Source organism: Quercus robur, chromosome 2 (genome assembly GCF_932294415.1).
Source record: "Quercus robur chromosome 2, dhQueRobu3.1, whole genome shotgun sequence".
NCBI classification, from domain to species: domain Eukaryota; kingdom Viridiplantae; phylum Streptophyta; class Magnoliopsida; order Fagales; family Fagaceae; genus Quercus; species Quercus robur.
The window spans coordinates 16,863,188-16,882,842 of NC_065535.1; the positions used below are offsets into that span (position 1 = coordinate 16,863,188).

At 33.2% G+C, this 19,655-nt stretch overlaps 2 protein-coding genes across 7 annotated transcripts; both read left to right on the forward strand.

The window, feature by feature from the left end:
* Positions 1-5,880: 5,880 nt before the first annotated feature.
* Positions 5,881-13,022, forward strand: LOC126712670 (uncharacterized). Of its 4 annotated transcripts, none has more exons than XM_050412100.1 (13): positions 5,881-5,995; positions 6,082-6,223; positions 6,829-6,907; positions 7,052-7,151; positions 7,276-7,345; positions 8,383-8,496; positions 8,766-9,077; positions 9,276-9,664; positions 9,865-9,964; positions 10,602-10,655; positions 10,748-10,834; positions 12,256-12,384; positions 12,531-13,022. In XM_050412100.1, the coding sequence occupies exons 4-13, from the start codon at positions 7,084-7,086 to the stop codon at positions 12,846-12,848; spliced, it is 1,641 nt and encodes a 546-aa protein (XP_050268057.1). In that variant the 5' UTR covers positions 5,881-5,995; positions 6,082-6,223; positions 6,829-6,907; positions 7,052-7,083; the 3' UTR covers positions 12,849-13,022. The 4 variants fall into 4 exon arrangements, with proteins under 4 accessions (XP_050268057.1, XP_050268056.1, XP_050268058.1 ...); XM_050412099.1 differs by having other exon boundaries at positions 5,882-5,995; positions 6,082-6,213; XM_050412101.1 differs by lacking the exon at positions 6,082-6,223 and having other exon boundaries at positions 5,882-5,995.
* Positions 13,023-14,390: 1,368 nt separating this feature from the next.
* Positions 14,391-17,363, forward strand: LOC126712672 (AP-1 complex subunit sigma-2-like). Of its 3 annotated transcripts, XM_050412103.1 has the most exons (8): positions 14,392-14,723; positions 15,011-15,097; positions 15,691-15,782; positions 15,908-16,016; positions 16,112-16,147; positions 16,651-16,737; positions 16,821-16,893; positions 16,997-17,363. In XM_050412103.1, exons 1-7 carry the CDS (start codon positions 14,721-14,723, stop codon positions 16,887-16,889), a joined length of 483 nt encoding a protein of 160 aa, XP_050268060.1. In that variant the 5' UTR covers positions 14,392-14,720; the 3' UTR covers positions 16,890-16,893; positions 16,997-17,363. The 3 variants fall into 3 exon arrangements, with proteins under 3 accessions (XP_050268063.1, XP_050268060.1, XP_050268059.1); XM_050412106.1 differs by having other exon boundaries at positions 14,391-14,723; positions 15,632-15,782; positions 16,821-17,363; XM_050412102.1 differs by having other exon boundaries at positions 14,393-14,723; positions 16,821-17,363.
* The last annotated feature ends 2,292 nt before the right edge of the window (positions 17,364-19,655 follow it).

Here is a 19,655-nt window from a genome sequence, read left to right on the forward strand (position 1 = left end):
AAACGATTTAATAAGTGCTACTTAATACGTCATAGTAACAAATTGTGTACCAATTTCAATTAATGATATCTTACAAAGAAGTTATGATTAAAATGGTGTTATTAGACGTTTTATTTTTAGGTATGATTGGGTTTTTTTTTTTTCCTTAAAAAATATATATATGATTTTTTTTTTTTTTTTTTTTGGCTGAATAGATATGATAGGGTTTAATCTCATTTCCGGAGGATTTTCCATCCTGTCCTACGGGCTACGGCCATGCCAAATGGCCCAAATTTTATGTTGCGCTTGGACCTGGGCCTAACAATAAAAATCTGAAGATCTGCTTGTGTTTAAAATAGCCTACATGATTTTTGTTGAATGAATTGATACAATGGGACAGATTTTATTTTGTGATGAAAATTTTTGTAAAACAGTAAATAAAGAAATTGGTGTATATAAAGAGAAATGATATATCCACAATATTTTCACAACAAATCATAGTTTGTTAGTAATTATTAGTTATAATTTGAATTTATCATTAAAATTGATTTTTTGCCATATCAATAGCAATCTGTCACTTAAAATTTATTATAAAAATGTTGTGAATATAACATTTCTCGTATATAAATAAATGACATCACTTTTTTTTCTAATTGCTAATTTGGGATTTGAATTTTTTACTGTATTGAGTTTTTATCCTTTCTATGGAATATTAGGATCCTTTCCATTTGAAATGGATCTATTTCATTATTCAGATTAAATATTATAAATCTAAAATTTAAATTGATATGGCACTTAATTTATATAATATAAATTCAAAATATAAGTTCTTTTTTTACTTGAAATGGAAAGCATGATCTTCCTTATATATACATCACTGTATTTAATGATAATTATATATACGAATGGTGCTTAGAGTACTACCAACTTTGTTTCTTTTGTTTATGTAAATAGATTTTATATTTTGAAAAATGGGCTACCCGTGCCTGAATATTGATTCCATGATGAACAAATCAACATACTTGTCACATTCCCATACTGTAAAGAAGTTTTACAAACAAGTTCGTTTGTGGAAGAAGTTTTACAAAAGGATTATAGAGTTCTGTAATAACTATGATAGGAAAGCAAATGTGTCATTTGCTAATGTTGTAAAGAGAGAGTTTAGGTTACATAGGTTTTGTATGTTTTAACTATTGTAATTATTACGTCTATAGTGAATTTAGGTTTTGTATGTTTTAACTATTGTAATTATTATGTCTATAGTGAATTTTCTACAAAGTTGGTTAGCTTTGAAGTAGTTTTTCCTTTGAAGATTAATTGTTCACTTCTCATCACCAAATCATGTCCTGAATTTCATTTTTCACTATGTGGTGAATTGTAGCTAGGAATCGTGAGGATGTCTTTAACTCTTTGTAATTAGTTTCTAAAAGGAAAAAATATATATTTATAATTAATCGTAAAAATGTAAATCTTTGTCATTTATTTCAATGTGAATCTTAATTAATAATCAGATCAACTTCCTCCTACCTTCCTTTATATAGAATCAGATCAACTTGGTCTCAATATTTTCACTTCACCAATTTTTCAGGGGCAAAAACAAAATAATACTTCACCAATTGTGACTCTCGAGACTACCTCGAGAATTGCTTGGTTGTCTATTTCTTTTTTCCAGTTTTGTCAGAAATGTGTTGAACTAGCTAATTGTATTAAATATCGTACTCAATATTTTATAAGAGTTATCATGAACACTGCACATAATACCTTAAGTAAATAAATGCTGTAGGCCTGTAGTCACAAACAAGCTTGCTATGGCCGAAACAGAATAATGAAAAAGAAAGAAATTTGGTTGATAAATGATTTCGTGATAAAAGGTTAGGAAAAAAAAAAAAAAACCCTCGAAGGACATTCATTTCCAAGTAAATATTAACAGAGAACTGTGGGCGTTTGGTAAGGGTATAATGTTCATATATTTCGTATAAAAATTTCTGTTCACCAATTGTGACTCTCGAGACTACCTAGAGAATTGCATGGTTGTCTATTTCTTTTTTCCAGTTTTGTCAGAAATGTGTTGAGCTAGCTAACTGTATTAAATATCGTACTCAATATTTTATAAGAGCTATCATGAACACTGTACGTAATACCTTATGTAAATGCTGTAGGCCTGTAGTCACAAACAAGCTTGCTATGGCCGAAACAGAAAAATGAAAAAGAAAGAAATTTGGTTGATGAATGATTACGTGATAAAAGGTTAGAACTTAGAAACAAAAAACTCGAAAGACCTTCATTTCCAAGTAAATATTAACATAGAACTGTGGCCTTGTTTGGTAAGGGTAGAATAATCGTATATCTCATATAAAATATTTGTCTATTTTTTAATATAAAAATTTACTTTTTTTTATTTTATATATCTATTTTACAAAATACTTCATATTATATTATCTATTTATACTGCATTCAAAATAATAGAAAAACTAACCATACAGATCTCATAGTGCAAACAAATGTGTTTGACACCATTTTTTTAAGAACTGAAAACACAAATATGTTCACTCTCTTCTTCCCATCTCCTTCTCTTTTATGAATCCAAAACCACCACAAACCAATTTTTAAAAAAAAAAAAAAATTGAGAAAGTACAGTTTCACCCTTTTTTTTTTAGGGAAAGAAAATACAATTTCTAAACTACGAATTGATAAAGTCAACCGCCATGAGTAAATATTAAAAAATACGTACATAAGATGCAACTAAAATTTTTATTTGTTTATTCAGAGTGATTGACGTTTACTTTTGAAGAGGCTGGAGAATTGATGGATATGTGGGGATTTATCCGAAGGGCACGGTCTGGACTAAGAGAAGAAGGACCAATAAATGCTCTTTTGGATTGCTGTCTCCGTTTTCAATAAATACTATATTAAATAATTAACCTTCCTTTTCACTTCTTCTTCCCTCTCTTGGGCTGGGCTTTCCTTTTGACTGAAAAACTTCATTACTTTATTTGGTTGTGGCCAGATAAGGAAAGAAAAATGAAAAAATGACAAAGGGAATGAGAAAAATATATTTCACCTTTCCTTTACTTGGTTTGTAAAGAGAGAGAAATGGAAGGAACTCTTTGGTGTTCAATTTTTCACGAATTTCGAAATTACACTCACTATTTAGTTGAAAATTTCAAATTGATTTTTTTTTTCCCCAAAAATTTGCTGTTAAAAAAAATTAAGGACAAAAATTAATTTAACAAATGTCATTAAAGGGCAAAATTGGAATAAAATACAAAAATAAGGGTTAAAATAATCAAAGTGAAAAAACCTTTAATATATTCCTTAAATTTTTTTTTTACTTGATAAATTTTCTATTTCTAAATGCCGTGTAAGACAAGGGAAGTGAGGGTACACTACCATGCAACCTTATACTATATGTAATCTAAACAAAATAATGGTAAGGACTCAGTAACTCACATGCTAAATTTTCCTTATATTATATGTAATCTAAACAAAATAATGGTGGCTCAGTAACTCACATGCTAAATTTTCCTTTTGAAGTATTGTACGGGATTACTTTGTAACACTATGTTTGGATGTTATAGAAAGTAGTCGAGAGTGGCATCCTACATAAAATCAGTGAGAGAGTTTCCTGGGTTTGATGTTAGGATGAGATCAAGAATGGTAAAAATCTACTTTTTATAATGATAATATATATTAAAAAATTGGATTGAATTCGAATTACACTTGGTGTAACTTTAAGTAATGTTAAACCGCTTAATATTTTTTAATTGAATGCAAATTTTAACAAATTAGCCGTTAGATTATATTATTTTCATGCATTCTCTATGCTTGCAAAATTTCAAGAAAATTAAATATCAATAGTCATGTCATCAATCAATTCTTTAAATTCAAGTTTTTGTAGTTTAAAATAATGCATAAAAGATGAGTTTATAAATTGAATGGTAAATTACAACTCATTGGCATGAATATTGGTATGCATGTTAAGAACATATAGAACATGTAATCCAACAATGAAAATTTTAAAATATGAATTCAATAACGAATTATTGGATGGTGTAATATTACTTAAAGTTATATCATGTGTAATTTAAACCCTAAAGAATTATAAGAAAAAAAGAGTAAATGTCACACAAAGTACTCATAAAAGATACTAACTATTTAGTACCAAATTATCAACACATGACAAACTTCAAATTTTAAACACCAAAAATATACATAAAGTTGCAAATTAACAAATCTGTTATTGGCTACAAGAAGAAAATCATCCCAATTCCAAAGTAACAAGATTTTTCTGCAAAAAAATTCAATTGTATTAAGATAACGAAAAATGCCAAGCTCTTTACAACTAGGGCCGAAGCCACAGTTGGACTAGCCCCTAATTTTTTTTTTTAAAAATGTATATATATATATATATATATGTGTGTGTACTAATTTTATCAATTTTGTTTTATAAAATTACATTTTGTTCCCCTTTAACAATATTATTGATTCTTTTAAGAGTAATGCTATATTTACAAACTTTTTTACAACATTTTTACAAATTGTTTTGGTAACAAATTTTTATTGGTTTGCATATGGACCCATCACTTACATAATTTTTTAATTTACTAATAAACACTTATTACATCAGTAATTTATAATAATAAAAAAGTTTGTAGTTCTAACATTTTCCTTATTTTAGTGACCATAAAAAAAATTTATAAATCTAAAACAAAATATACAAGCCCAAAAAAAAAATTTTTGTTCAACAACAAAAATTACTAATAGTAAAATTAAAAAAATTAAGCCCAACCAACCAATTTTATAAAAAATAAACAACCATACCCTTTAAAAAATTATAAATTCTTAACTACAAAAAAAAAAAAAAAAAAAAAAAAAAAAAAAAAAAAAACCTCAACGATTAAGTAGTGGCATTAGAGCAATAGCATCAGTTCGTGTAAAATTTTTCCGTCTATTTTAGCATAAGAACCTATTTTTTTTATTTTACACTACTACTTTTCCAAAACATCCACATCAGTTTATCTATTGTACACCCTCTTTTATTTAAATAATATTTTTCTAATGTTTTTTATTATATCACAGCTACCCACATGACCCTCCCACCTTTAACACAAGCCAAAGGGGAAGAGTAAGGCAAATGGGGAGAGAAAAAAAAAGAATTAAAAAGTCATTTACATATCACTGTTGATTACAAAAGAATTATAATAAGTTTAATGGACATTAATTCTATTACCTAGAAGCTGTAGGAACGGTTCTTTACCGATCCAAATTGATTATATGGGATAAAACCGTACAAATTCTATAAGAGTAGAATCATAAGATGTTACATTTGTCCAAATCACGATCCCATACCAATCCTAACCCCATGAAAGATTTTACACTGATTTTAATGGGGTTGGATGGTAAGATCTTCTAAGATTTTGACAATCACGCACAAGCCTAGAACTATTAAGTTACTCCCTCCGTCCCATTTTGTTTGTCCTGTTTGAAAAGTCAAATTTTTTAAGGGAACATCATTTATTGTCTTGTCTACCTTTTAAAAATGTATAAGTTTCCAAAATTACCTTTAAATAAATTTATCAAAAATTTAAATTATTAATAAAATAGGGGTATAATAGGAACATTAGTAAATTAATGACTTTTATTTTTAGAAACAGGACAATATTTTGGGACATCCCAAAATGGAATAGAGGACAAACAAAGTGGGACGGAGGGAGTACTATTTAGTACCAACAACAAACCTAAAAAACAGTACTGTTAAAAGTATGAAATAGGAAAGAGAGGTAGGGTATCTAGGTAATCGGATCTAAGCGTATTTAACAATGGACCCCATGTAGTCATTACACAAACAGCTGTAGTGTCTACGCACTTCCATTAATTCTTCCCGTTTTTGTGTTCCTTCAAACTTCGGACACACTTCTGTTCTGTCAACACACATTGATGTTTACATTCCTTGCAAGTTGCAAACTAATATATGCAATGCTCCACCACTTGTAATTACTACCAAGTAACTCTTCTGGTAAGTAGTTAATCTCCAAACTCCATAATTTGTTGGGTAGTTGAAGTACTGAGTTAAAAGTATTAATCAATTCTGTACTACAATAGTACAATGCAGGAGATGGGGAGAGCCGAGAGCAATATGTGTATATATATTTATGTAGTGGCAAGCATGCGAGGATTTAATTAGTGCAGTGGGGATGGAGTCGGCAATGCCAACCTGCTACTTTTGTTTTTTTGGTGAAGATTTGTAATCATAACTATTACTTTCCTCCACCTAATCTAATCATCATTTCTGGGTTTTGTTTTTTTTTCTTTCTTGGGTACTCTTTAATTATGATTTGAAGGGACAATGACTCATAATTGCTGTTTTTAATGCACAATTCAACCCATCTTAGTGGGTCGTCTCTCTTCTATATTCTCTCGTCCCACCTAGCAAAAGATATTGTTTGATTGAAAGCTTTTTACTCATTTCTTGCACATATTTTTTATTTTTCTTTAAAGGGTCTTTCCTGGAAGGAAAGGAAATACTTTTAGAGTTTGGACTTTGGACCTACTCCATGTCCTATATTGTGTCATGTAATTTGACCCAATTAATGGTTTTTTTGCTGTACTAGAGTGGTTTCGTTGTTCCTAAAGCATTTGCCGGTGTTTTGTCTGATTGGTTTTGTAGGTAGTTTTTTCGTTTTTGTTTCTGTTTTTAATAATTTCCTTAAATGGCAATGTCAGCCTCTTGACTACTTGTTTAGTTGTTCTCCATCTTTCTTTACTGTTTGTCTCTGTTTTTAATAATTTCCTTAACTGGCCTCTTGACTACTTGTTTAATTGTTCTCCATCTTTCTTACTCGGTATTAGGCAGTAGTAGCTGATGATATATGCATTAGTTATGACAAAAAGGTGGTGGAGCTTTGTTATGTATCCAACATTTGACTAGGTAACACTGTTTCCCTTTTCATGGTTCAGCCTCAATTTTGTGGTCTTATATTATTCACTTTGCCTCTATCTCTGTCTCTATGTTGCCTACTATTTTTGCCTTTTGTTTTGTAATGCTAACTGTTGATAGTGAATGATCTACCAGAATTATCCAAGGTTTCTGTGTGAAACAAGAGGATGTTGAGTGTGAATTGGCGCTCTTCCTCCTCTTCTTACCTCTCTCCTCCTCACCTGAATTTCACAAGGTAGCTTTCTAGTACAGTTTTTTTTTTTTTTTTTTGCCTGTACGGTTGTTCCAATTTTATTGCTTCAATTTATTCAAGTAACTTCTCCTTTACTGTTTTTTTTATCATTTTGGTGTTTTTGTAGTACTCCTGAGAATGGACAATCTGGTAGTATTCTAAATATGTCACCTAGATTATCATCCTATTTTAATCCTGTAAGTACTTTTGACATTTTTCGCCTGCTTAATTCTTGCTCATCAAATGCTTGTAAAATATCATTACCATTTGTTTCTTGAGTTCTTCATTTCCTTAACATTGCTTAACAACTTAACATGCTAGTGGGAGTGTTGAGGGGTTCAAGTGTGCTCCCCTCCTTCAGCTCAGGCTGTGTTTGTGGGAATGTCTAGATTCTGGAATTTTAGACCAGGCTTCTGATAATCTTTTGACTTTCAACTACCAAGCACCAACTCTTGGTTATATTTCTTGGTGGAAGTATCCCTGATCGCATTGAAGACAACGTGACCATATACTTCAATTGAAACGTTGTTCCAGCAACAACCATGCCCAATATCCCTATTGCAATATGATAAGAGGCTACTCCTCCCAGAACAAAAGGATCAACATCTTCCACATACCCTTCTGTTTAGTCCATGGGGATTAGACACCATATTCTAGGACCATACAACCCGGTTACATCAAATGAGTCAAACAAAAAACAAAGCCTCTTTCTGTTTGTGGAGGATTGGTGAACTGAATATATCACTGCAATCCACCAAATTAAGGAAATCAGCTTTTTGTGTGTGTGTGTGTGTGTCCACACATACATATACACAAGCATAATTTGTCGAATAGCAACAACAGACTTTTTTTGGGCTTACTTAGCATAAATAAATAACACACTATGTTTCCCAAACTTACGTATTTTTTGTTTGAACTTCCAAATTCATAGCCAGGTGTTTGGATCAAATTTAGCCCCAGATCTTTAGCCAAACACCTGGTCCATCTTTGAATCAGGCTGACTATCTGTCAACTAGTTGATGAAAGATGAAAATCTTCATTATCTGTTGAAACAAACTAGGCCTAAGATAACATGTTTTATGAAATCTTGACTAGAAAAATCATGAGCTTGCATTTCAGAATGACTCGTTCACAGAAATGCCTTGACTAGTACCACTTTTCATGTTTTTTTTTTTTTTTTCTTTTCCATTTCTTTTTATCTTCATGCAATTATATTCTGTATCTTTGGAAACAGATTGTACGGACAGAGAGAACATTACCTGACCAGGCTTCCCTATGTTGGGACTCCAGGAAGGCAGTGGGTTGTTCCATCAACTCTATTCCTTCCGATGGCACTCCAACTCCAAAGGTTTGTATATTATACATACCTATATTGCCATTGATGGTAGTAACTTTATGAATTGTCGAGTACTTCCTATGCATGTCTGGGGCCCTGGGCTGCAAATATCTGATGTTGTTGAAGTAATTTTGCATTCATAATCTAAACTCTACTCAAACTTCAGATGATTTATTACCATCTTCAAGAATCATGTTCAAGCACCAAATGAGGCCATTATCTAACATTCTGTTTTATATTGTTTTAATATTCTATATTTTTTTTATTATATAAAAATGCAGTCAACCGCGGAATTGAAAGAGGAGATTGCTACACTTGAGGTTGAAATTATGCATTTGGAACGTTATCTTCTTTCACTCTACCGGACAGCTTTTGATGGGAATCAATCCACCTTATCAAATACTCCTGAACCCTATTCACATTACAAGACAAGATCATCACAAAATTTTTTATCAAATCAATTACATTACAAAATGGAGCCACATGTGGGCAAAGGTGATTTAGTCCATCATGATGAAGTCCTCCCTGCACATGGTTGGCCCAGTTCAGATAATCAGAGTTTTGCTGCAAGTCTAAAATCAACATCTAGTAGGGTAAACACCCCTCCTTGTCCAACCTAGAATTGGTTAATAGAATTATAAAACCCCCCTTTTCTTTTTCATACAGGCTTACAATTCTTTATAAATTTGTGATGTGTGCTCTGGGATATTCCATCTTTGATACATTTTGAGATGCACATCTTCTATATAAATGTCTATTTTTACAAATTTTTCTGTGGTGAGAATTTGCAGGACCCAAAAAATGGTGATTCTGGTCATCGCAGCCTAGCAGATCACCTTGCTGTGTCTTGCAGTGATAACACCCTTAATACTCCAGATAGACTTTCTGAAGACATTGTGAGATGCATATCTTCCATATACTGCAAACTTGCAAACCACCCTCAGACACATTCAGGCTTGTCAGCTTCTCCTACTACGTCCTTTAGTTCCTCAAGTATATTTTCTTCTAAGAATCGATGTGATAGTTGGAGTCCACATTGCATTGAGGATGCGGCAGTGTGCCCTCAACTTGAAGGATTAAAAGAAGATAGTGGACCATATGCTGCAATGATAGAAGTTCTGAAGATATCTTTGGACGATGATAGTTTCAATTTTGCAGCTAAAATGCTACAAAATTTCAGGTGTTCCACATATACTTCATAATCAGTTATCATGATTAGGCAATATATTAGATAAATATTATAGCCCCAATCTTTGTTCTGTTTTAGTCTTATCATTTTAATATCTAGAAAAAGGGACACTGATGGAGATTTTAGCAACCTGTTAAAGGAATTTGTGGTATCCTTTCAAAAGTTTTCTCATTTCTCTTAATGTTGTGTAGGTCATTGGTTCGGATTCTGGAGAAGGTTGATCCTAGAAAGATGAAACGTGAGGAGAAGCTTGCTTTCTGGATCAATATTCATAATGCCTTGGTCATGCATGTATGACCCTCAGTTGAAGTTCTTTAGCTTTTGCTTATAATAAATGCTGCTACTCAAAAACAAAAATGTTTTATGGACTGAAAATTATGTCATGAGGTGGAAATGCTAAGGACGTTGCTAACAAGGAATCCCTCTTAAATGATATACATCAGTGTCAACCCAATTGTATGATTTTTGGTTTTCTTGTCCAAAAGGGTTATTAAGGAAAGCTAAAAACAACTGTGGATAATCTTTAGCACTAATTCAGAGTAGATGGTATCCTTTATGTTTAAGTAGACTTTAGTTCCTGTTTGTTATAGCTTATTTTCCCCATCTTATTTAGGTACAACTTTTTAAAGCCTTTCTATTTTCTAGGTACAACTTATCAAAAGCCTCACTTAATAAAACGGGCCCCACTTAAAAGTAAGCTGCCCAAAATAAGATGCCCCAAATGATCAGCCCTCTAGCAATTGTGCATGCTGATTCTACTACAGTCCAACAGTATTATAGAATGTTGTTTTGATAAGTGATTCTTTGTCTCAGTTGATCTAACTGGGTTTTTTTTTTTTTTTTTTTTTTTTTAACTATTATAAACTCACGTGCAATTGGCTATAGTAGTAATATGCATATGGTAAGGCTTATGAGTTTCTCCTTGCAGGCATATTTGGCATATGGAATACATAATCGACTAAAAAGTACCTCCATATTTAAGGTAGAAAATTTACCATGAATTGATTGTTAACATGTTCACAATATATTATCAGTAAATGTACTTACTGTTATTTTAATGTCATATATCTGCAGGCATCATACAATGTGGGTGGTCATTGTATTAATGCCCATGACATACAAGTCTCCATTCTAGGAATCCGATCACACTATGCAACACCGGTATGCGTTTTACTTTAAAATCCGACAAATATTCTGTATATGAAACATATAGATCCTTTGACTTATGTTCACTATGTATAGCATGAAGGCATATATGACTTCCTTCCCAAACTGTGAAAATTTCCTAGTTTGTCTCCTAACCGTCTCCAAGTGCTTGTGGGGTTGTACAAGTTGGTAAAAACACCTGAAATTATAAGGATGGTTGGGGGCCTTGGCTTGATTGGATGCGTAAGGCATCTAGGGAGAAAAAATGAGTGGGGATCTCGCACTACTCGAAGCCTTCGTAAACTCATTGTCAGGTTCTATCGATGTTAAAGTAATGCTACAACATGGGGTAACAAGTCCCAAGAGGTTAACATGTCCTCCCTTTGTGGTAATTTGGAGTAGCAGGTACCATTTTGGTGGATGGTGAATTTAGTTCTCTAGTTCACATGCACCATGCGAGTTTAAAAGTTATTGGCCCTTGCTATTGACCTAAGCAGACCTGTATTTGCATAATGTCATTTATTGCTTTGAGGATTGGTATCCCTAGAGATTCCAAGTAGCCTGGCCTTCAACCTAAGCAATGGGCAGTACTCTGTGTTCTATGTGGGAATATCATTGTGAATTTTTGCGTTAAGAAAACAATAATGGCTTAAGTGTTCTTAAGGGAACTCAAGTAGAATCTTGAATAGAAACAATGAGGGATTTGGGTTTCTTGTATCTTTATGTGGGATTTTGGTTGAATGCAGAAGTGTGGATGTAGGTAGTTGTTGATGTGAGGACTAGAATGAGAGGTTTAGATGATGGGGATAATTGGCCAAGGCTAGGGCAGCAAGTGTATTAAGGGTTTGAGATAGTTTCTTGAAGGTAAAAGGCTTAGAATGTATAGTGATGCAACTAGGGTTTTGGGATTGTAAGATGAGAATAGAGGTTGATGGATTAAAGGTGGGCGCTTGAATGTAATAGACGATGGAAATGAAAGTGTGTGACTTCTTCGAGAGAGTCACCTTCTCCAATTGAGATCTCTTCTAGGGAGTCTCTTCCTCCAAGGCAAGACAATTAAGTCTAAGCAACACAAATTGGCAATTTCATTCAATCCCCAAAAAGTGATTACAATTTACTATTTATAGTACCATAATGCTCATCTTATTGGCCCACGTGGCTCCATAGGGTTGGTCCTCTATTTCCCACATGTTCTATTTTTATGAAAAGCAGCATGTCAACTACGATACAGATGATAAGTAGCCTTCGGCCATCTGCACTTACACTGGTGCCTCAAATATTTCAATTGGGGTTTGAGTCATACTATACAGTACTAGTAGACTGATTTAACATAATTTCAAGCTAAGTATAAGCTCATTCTGCATAAAGCAAGATATAATTATTTCAAGCATAGTTAACATACATATAATCTCTTCTTTAACAAAATGTGAATGCAGTGGCTGGCTACACTGTTTTATCCAGGAAGGAAGTTCAAGACAGGGAGCATCAGACATATATATGCCTTAGAATACCCTGAGCCACTGGTTCATTTTGCGCTATGCTCAGGGGCATACTCTGACCCTCCAGTATGCATTTTTTTTTCTTCAACTTTGTGATTGGTAACATTATCTAATTCCACAATCTAGTTTGAAAACCATACTTTCGGATTTATTTTTAAAGTATGTGCATTTGGTATAGTCTGATGTGGTCACACATTTCTTATTGGATCTAGGTTCGAGCCTACACAGCAAAGAATATATTTCAGGATCTCAGACTTGCTAAAGAAGAGTTCATTCAAACCAGTGTCCACATCAACAAGGAAACAAAGGTTTATCTGCCAAAAATCCTATACTACTATTCAAAGGATATGTCACTAAGCATGCATGGGCTCTTGGAGGTTATACATGAGAATCTATCAGAAGTTCAACAGAAGGCTATCAAAAAATGCATTAAGGGAAGGGTCGATAAGTGCATCCATTGGTTACCACCAAGTTTAACATTTCGATATGTGATCCATGCAGAATTAGCCAAAGGGAGAACAACAGTGTGATTGACTGTTACTCTGTATGTACGAGGGATCGTAAAGAGTTTGCTTTTTCTTAACCAAATAAGGGATAAATGTCAAGCTGTACAGGGGTAATTAGAGTGAAAAAACTACAGGATTTTCCACATCCGCTTTCTTTGTACGTACATTTAGGTTGTTTGAGAAAGTCTATTGTTTCCACTGTTGAGTGTTGTCCATTATCATCTTACAGTAACTTGCTTACAAAGTAAACCATTTGGAAGGCTTGAAACAATGAGACTGAGAACAAAGGGATAGTATCACTGTTTATTGGTTGTAAAATAGATAAGAAAATAAGTTATTTCATGGCTAAAGATACGTTCAATGAGGAATCAGCTATTTCAAAATGCACTGCTTGATAAATAAGTTTGGACCAATATTTTTCCAAAAAAAAAAAAAAAAAAAAAAGGAAAAAGAGAGAGAACACAATTCTATCGAAAAATGAAAAATAAAACAATTCCTTAAGAATCACGTCTCATGAAATGGAGGTCATTAATTTATGAAACAGATGTCACTAGTTCAAATCCGTCATTCCTCTTCCCTTGGGATCACAAAAATCACTCATATGAATTTTATAGAAGAACATGATATTGCTTATTCTAGGCTCTAGCCTTGTCTCTCGGTGCTAAATTGCCTTGTAAGTTGTAATTCATGATCCCATAGCTGGCTCCTGAAATGCAGTCAATTACAAGTGAATCAATAAAGTGCCTTCCAATTCAAGAATATATAAATATATATATATATATATATATATATATATATAGAGAGAGAGAGAGAGAGGTTGTCTTTTTTACGGCTTTACCTCAATTTTTTTCAGCTTTATAAGTACAGTTTGGTGTCTTTTTTGACTTTTTATTCTGATATCTTTTTTTGTCTTTTTTCACCTTAACAAGCAATGGTCAGTGCTTGTTAATATATATATATATATATATATATATGTGAATTGTGTTAACGGATACCGTTGATTTTTTTTTTTTTACAATTTTTTGTCTTTTTTTACAGTTTTATATCATATTTCTCAGTGTGAGGTCAACTTTGTCAAGGAAAAAATATTAAAATAATCAAAAGGACTAATTTTATGTCCTTTTCGTTTTTTTTATTTATTTTATTTATTAAATAGACCCACTTTTGTATAAGCATAAGTGCTTGTTAATATTTGCCTGTATAAGTAGCTTCCTTTTTTGTCAAACTATTTTTTTTCCTTACAGTCCCCCAGGGTTGGAATTGGAAAAAACAAAATGAGAGATGATATGTCTACAATATTTTTACAACAAATTCTAAATGACAAATTTTACTAGTTGTTATTGTTTGGGCAAAAAAGTAATCTTAGTATTGGTTTGAAATTTGAACCAAATTACAACTAACCACATGTGATTTGTTATAAAAATGTTGTAAAAATATTGTAGACGTAGCATCTCTCAAATAAAATTAGAGTGTGTAACACCGACAACATGTCGACGTGTCATTGCTGCTGTGAACGAGAGTTGAAACGCACCGTTTTGTTTTGCAATTGCAAGAGAAGAGAACTCTCCCAAAAACGGAAAACAGATTACAGATACAGAGCCCAAAAAAAGGGGATCGTTCTGTTAACACCCGCTTGCCTAGTACGAACTACGAAGAAATAGAGTGTTGAAATTAAATAAAATAAAATAAACAGGCATATGAAATGAAATCGTGAATGATTGATCCGCCGTGGCTTAAGGAGCTGCCCAAATCTTAATGGATGAGCTCTCACTCTTTTTTCACTCTTTCTATTTACTCATAATACCATTTATTTTAGTATTTTCAGGCCAAGCTGCAGAAACAAATCTAATCTGATCAAAAAGAAAAAAGCCTCGTTTCGCCATCACCGCAATCACAATGGTACGATTTATAATTTTAATTTTATATTATGTAATGTAATGTAACAAACTTCTTCTTTTTTTTTTTTTTGTTAACGAATAATTGTTTTCTTCCATTTCATTCAAGCCAAAATTTATGGAATTCTTTTACCTGATAACTTATAAGCTTGGTCTCAAAGAATTGGGCTTTGTAGCCCTTTGATAAGTGTTACCACTTGATGAATCTATGTAACATTTAGCATTTGTTTTGTGTTGCTGTTGGTGTAATTGGGTTGTTTGTTTGTGCTTCTTTCAATTGATGCATTGCAGATTCACTTTGTCATTCTCAATAATAGGCAAGGAAAGGTTAGGCTGACGAAATGGTATTCAACTTATTCTCAAAAGGAAAGATCCAAGGTATTTTCTACTTTCTAACTGCATTATCTGCAATTGAATTTCCTTCAACAATGTAAGCCAAACAGCTCCACATTTCTACTTGGGTCCTTGAAAGGACCATCCTAATGAAACTTTCCTGCACTTCATTTAAGGTGACATACCCAATGTCGTATCTTCTGTGTCATGTTATAATTTTTCAAAAATTGCTTGTATAGTTGTGTCGTACTCATGTCCATGTTTGTGTCTATGCTTCCTATTCCTACTCGGCTAATGATACCAGAGAGATAAAACCCTTAATTTTTGCTTCTTTCAGAATCTTGGTCTGACAGAGAATGAGTACATTGCTTGACAAATATCATAGATTTCTTGAAAAGAATTGGAGAACCAACCAACTTTTCTTCCATATGAATTTCTATTTCCCTTTGTTAATTAATAAAATTGTTGTCTTCTGTTTGGAACATGCTGCTATGAGCTATCTCTTTTTCAAATTTTGTTTGTTTCCACATAACAAAGCCTTTTGGATTTATATTTATGACTGTTGAAATTTCTTGAAAGTGATATGCAGTTATTAAATTCTTAAAATGTTACAATCTATGGGTGCACACTTTGTAAAGGTAATTCGAGAACTCACTGGCATTATACTGAGTCGGGGCCCCAAGCTTTGTAACTTTGTGGAGTGGAGGGGACTTAAAGTTGTCTATAAACGGTATGGTGTGATTGTTAATCTCTTTGTTCCAACTTCCTGTCTGCTCTCTTATAGTGTCACTGCTCTATGTTTTTACATATCTTGAAGAGGCATAACTGTTTCACTTCACATGTCATCATGTCCAGTTACGCCGGCCTCTATTTCAGTATGTGCATTGACCAGGATGACAATGAACTGGAGACCCTTGATATAATTCACCATTATGTTGAGATGCTGGACCGCTATTTTCTCAATGTAAGCATGTTAGACCCTCACCCGAAAATAGACTGCTGATAACTGTAATGTATCTGAAACTGAGTTTTTGGCATTTCTTTCTGCGTTCTTATTAGGTCTGTGAGCTGGACTTGATCTATAATTTTCACAAGGTATCTCTTTTTGTTATTCTGGTTTGTGTTCGAGATCTTTTTTTATATTTTCTCATTTTACTTCCCAAAGTATATTTTAGTATGTAACAAGAGTAGCTAGAGATATGGCGTTTCATTTAATGGTGGAAGAGGACATGTGCTGCTGGTCCTAAGTATACGTATAACAGCATAAATTTTTTTGGAGTTATAACTTTCAATGTTTATATAATTCAGTGAACGCCAGACAGAAAATATTTTTAATTGAATTACAACAGTTTTTCTTTTTTTGTCTATTTCTTCTGTTTTAAATGAACCAATTATACGAGATATCTGTTTTGAGTATGCAGAGACTAAAATGGGAAATTAAAGGTAAAGAACAAATCAAAGGTGCTTGAAAAACCAGATTTGAGACCATTTATCAAAGGGGAAGAATGCGATTTTACTTGCACTTGTGGGGAGGAGGGAGTTTCTTCTCTTTTCTTAATTTTGGATGAATGACTGTTGTAAAACCTTGGAATTGGCAGGCTTATTATATACTGGATGAGCTCTTGCTTGCTGGGGAGCTTCAAGAGTCAAGCAGGAGAACAATTGCAAGGCTGGTAGCTGCACAGGTATGGTTTGTTACCAATTGTAATGCAATTTTTTCACAAGATTCCGATTTGATATATGGCTTGGGTATATTAATTTATTGTAGGATTCATTAGTAGAGACTGCTCGAGAGCAGGCCAGTTTACTAGGGGATTTGGTCAAGCAGGCCATGTGATCAGGCAGGCCACCAAATCGACAAATGGTTTTATATCTACACTTGTGGAAAATAATCAAAATATACAATCTCGAGCAACCTCTTATGGTAACTCTTACTCTTTTCAGTGACTGATGAACACAAGTTTCCTAAATGATAGTGGCACTGTGTATGTGATTTCTGCATTCGAATGTTACTTGGTGCATGCTCCCCTCCTCCTTCCCCCGCCAAAATCAAACGGTGTGAGGGAAAGTGTGCCGGCATTTAGCACAACAGAGTACTGTACTTTTTTCCTTTTTATCTATTGAATAATCTAGATGCTTCTACTTCATGCTGCGATCTGCAGCTAACAATGGGTCACCATGAAAAGGGGATGACTAGTGTTCTATGTATCCTCAGCCATTTAAGCATTGTCTCATGGAATAATGCTACTGACAATAATTTTCACAACATTTAGTTAATAAATTTTTATTGGTTCTTATTTGAGCCCACTTACTTTGATATCTACCGATAACAAATTGTCATCTCGATAGTTGTAAATTTTTTTTTGTAAACTTCTTTGTGCATCTAGACTTATCGTTGTCTTATGTCCATGAATATGATAGGGTGAGGACATGAAACTAATTGACCTTTTCCCAATTTGGCCACAGGCAAACCCCAGGCCTCCCACCCAACCCTGTGCTAACCCTCCTTTAAACCATACATAATAAAATAAATGTGTAAATAATATGTCAATAGTCATGTAGCTCAAATCACACTTCCTTATATTTCTAACTAGGACGTCCAGAGTTTAAATCTCATTTTCTTAACTATGGAATTATCAAAATAAATGGGTAAATAATATGTCAAAAATAAAAATATGGCTAGAATTGCTTGAACATCAATGTCATTTGAGTCATGGATGGTTGGCAAAAATCCAATGCCATCAGGGATTGTTAATGGAGTCATGGATGGTTGCTAAAAAAAATACATATAAACTGATCTAGCATAGCAATGGGGTAACATTATAAGTGTACAATCACTAAGTTGATACAAGGATTGTTAATCAAAGAAAAACTCATGATGAAAATCATATTGGTCATTAGTGGCTATAATTAAGAAGCAATATTCGTCACCATCAAGCCCATAAATTCATGGTTTCTTCACCGGAATGAGATATGAGCAATCAATACACTAAAATAAATTTACTCAAAAAAAAAAAAAAAAAAAAAAAAAACACTACAATAAAGTGTTATATCCCTGAAAATGTCACTAAATTAAGCTTTGGAGACCATAGGTTGTGCCTCTAAGGTTGATTTTCTGCCTTACATGTGCTCCATTGCCAAGTCAATTATGTATAAGTGTTTGTGGGATGTGAAGAGTAAGGCCCGGGGTTCAAGTCTTAGGAATGAGCTTCATACACATATACACTTAGATTAAACTAGAGTATAAATTCTATCTAATATCAAAAAAAAAAAAAAAAAAAAAAAGTCAATCAAGTAATCATTGTATCATTAACACTAATGTTTTGAAAAGATTATATTTAATCAATTGATGAGGAATTTATTCAGTTAGTTTTTATGTGTATCTTATGCGTAGAGTACACGTACGTGCGTAAGATTGAGAATTATGCATGTTTTCCATTTGGTTTCTAAATGTATGGAAATAATCGCGTTCTTTTGAGTTGAAACGATCATTCACGTAATTTATTGAAGACGTAATTTACGTGTGTGTTTGCGTCCAAACCTGGGTCCTGTGCATTGTTCACGGGACCCACAAATCTCTTTTTTTAGCAAAATTTTTATTAAAAATTGGTCCCACGGCACTATTCACACATTTAAAAATGATTTTGTTACAGTATTTTCAGTTTTCAGTAATAAGCAGTATCCAAACAGACCGATTGCTAAAGTACGCGTTTTATGGATGAAATTTTTAAACAAAGATTATACTTGTTGTCATCAAAGATGGCCAACAAATGATTGAGGCATCTAATTGATAGACATCTATTAAGTATTGGAGTAATGCTAATGACTGAAAGTAAGTGGTAAAATATATATCTTTATGCATGTGAGAGTTATCCTAACTAAAAAAAAGGGTCCAAATTTTCTTGTAAGGTAGCTCTTTATTTACTTATTTATTGAACAAAGTTTAGTTATAAAATTGGTTGTAATTTAAAATTACAAACTCACTCAATAAAATAAATATTACAACATATTTTGAAAATCTAATTGGTGAATTGCATGTTCTTTATGCTCTTAATACACGTCAAATTTTGTGTCAATCGGATATTATTTATTATATGATCTAGGCCTGTTCACGGGTCGGGCCAGGTCGGTTTTGGACCCAACCTAGACTCGACCTGCCGACGTCGGGTTGAGGAACCCGAAACCGACCACCAAAATCAATCGGTTGAGTCGATTTCGAGTGAGGGTAAGCGTCGGTCAATTTAGTCAGTCACTGGAAACTAAAAAAAGTCATCGAAATTTGCGAAAAAAGTCGTTGGAATTTGGAAAAAGTCCCCAAAATCTGCATTTTTCACTAAAAATTGTTGAAATTTGGCTAGATCTGGTCAAAATCTCGCTGGATTTAGCTTTTTTTGCAGATTTGGCCTGATTTTTTACATGGCTTTGGTTAGGTTCGAGTTGCTGGGGTTTTGGAGAAGCAAACCCACCACTCAACTTGCTAGTGTCGGTTCTTGAAAATAGAAACCCGCTGCCGACTAACTGGACCTTCAATTTGAGCCGGAATTGAGTTAGTGTTGGATGGTTTGGCCGGGTTGTCGAGCTCCGGTCAAGTCTAGACAACCCT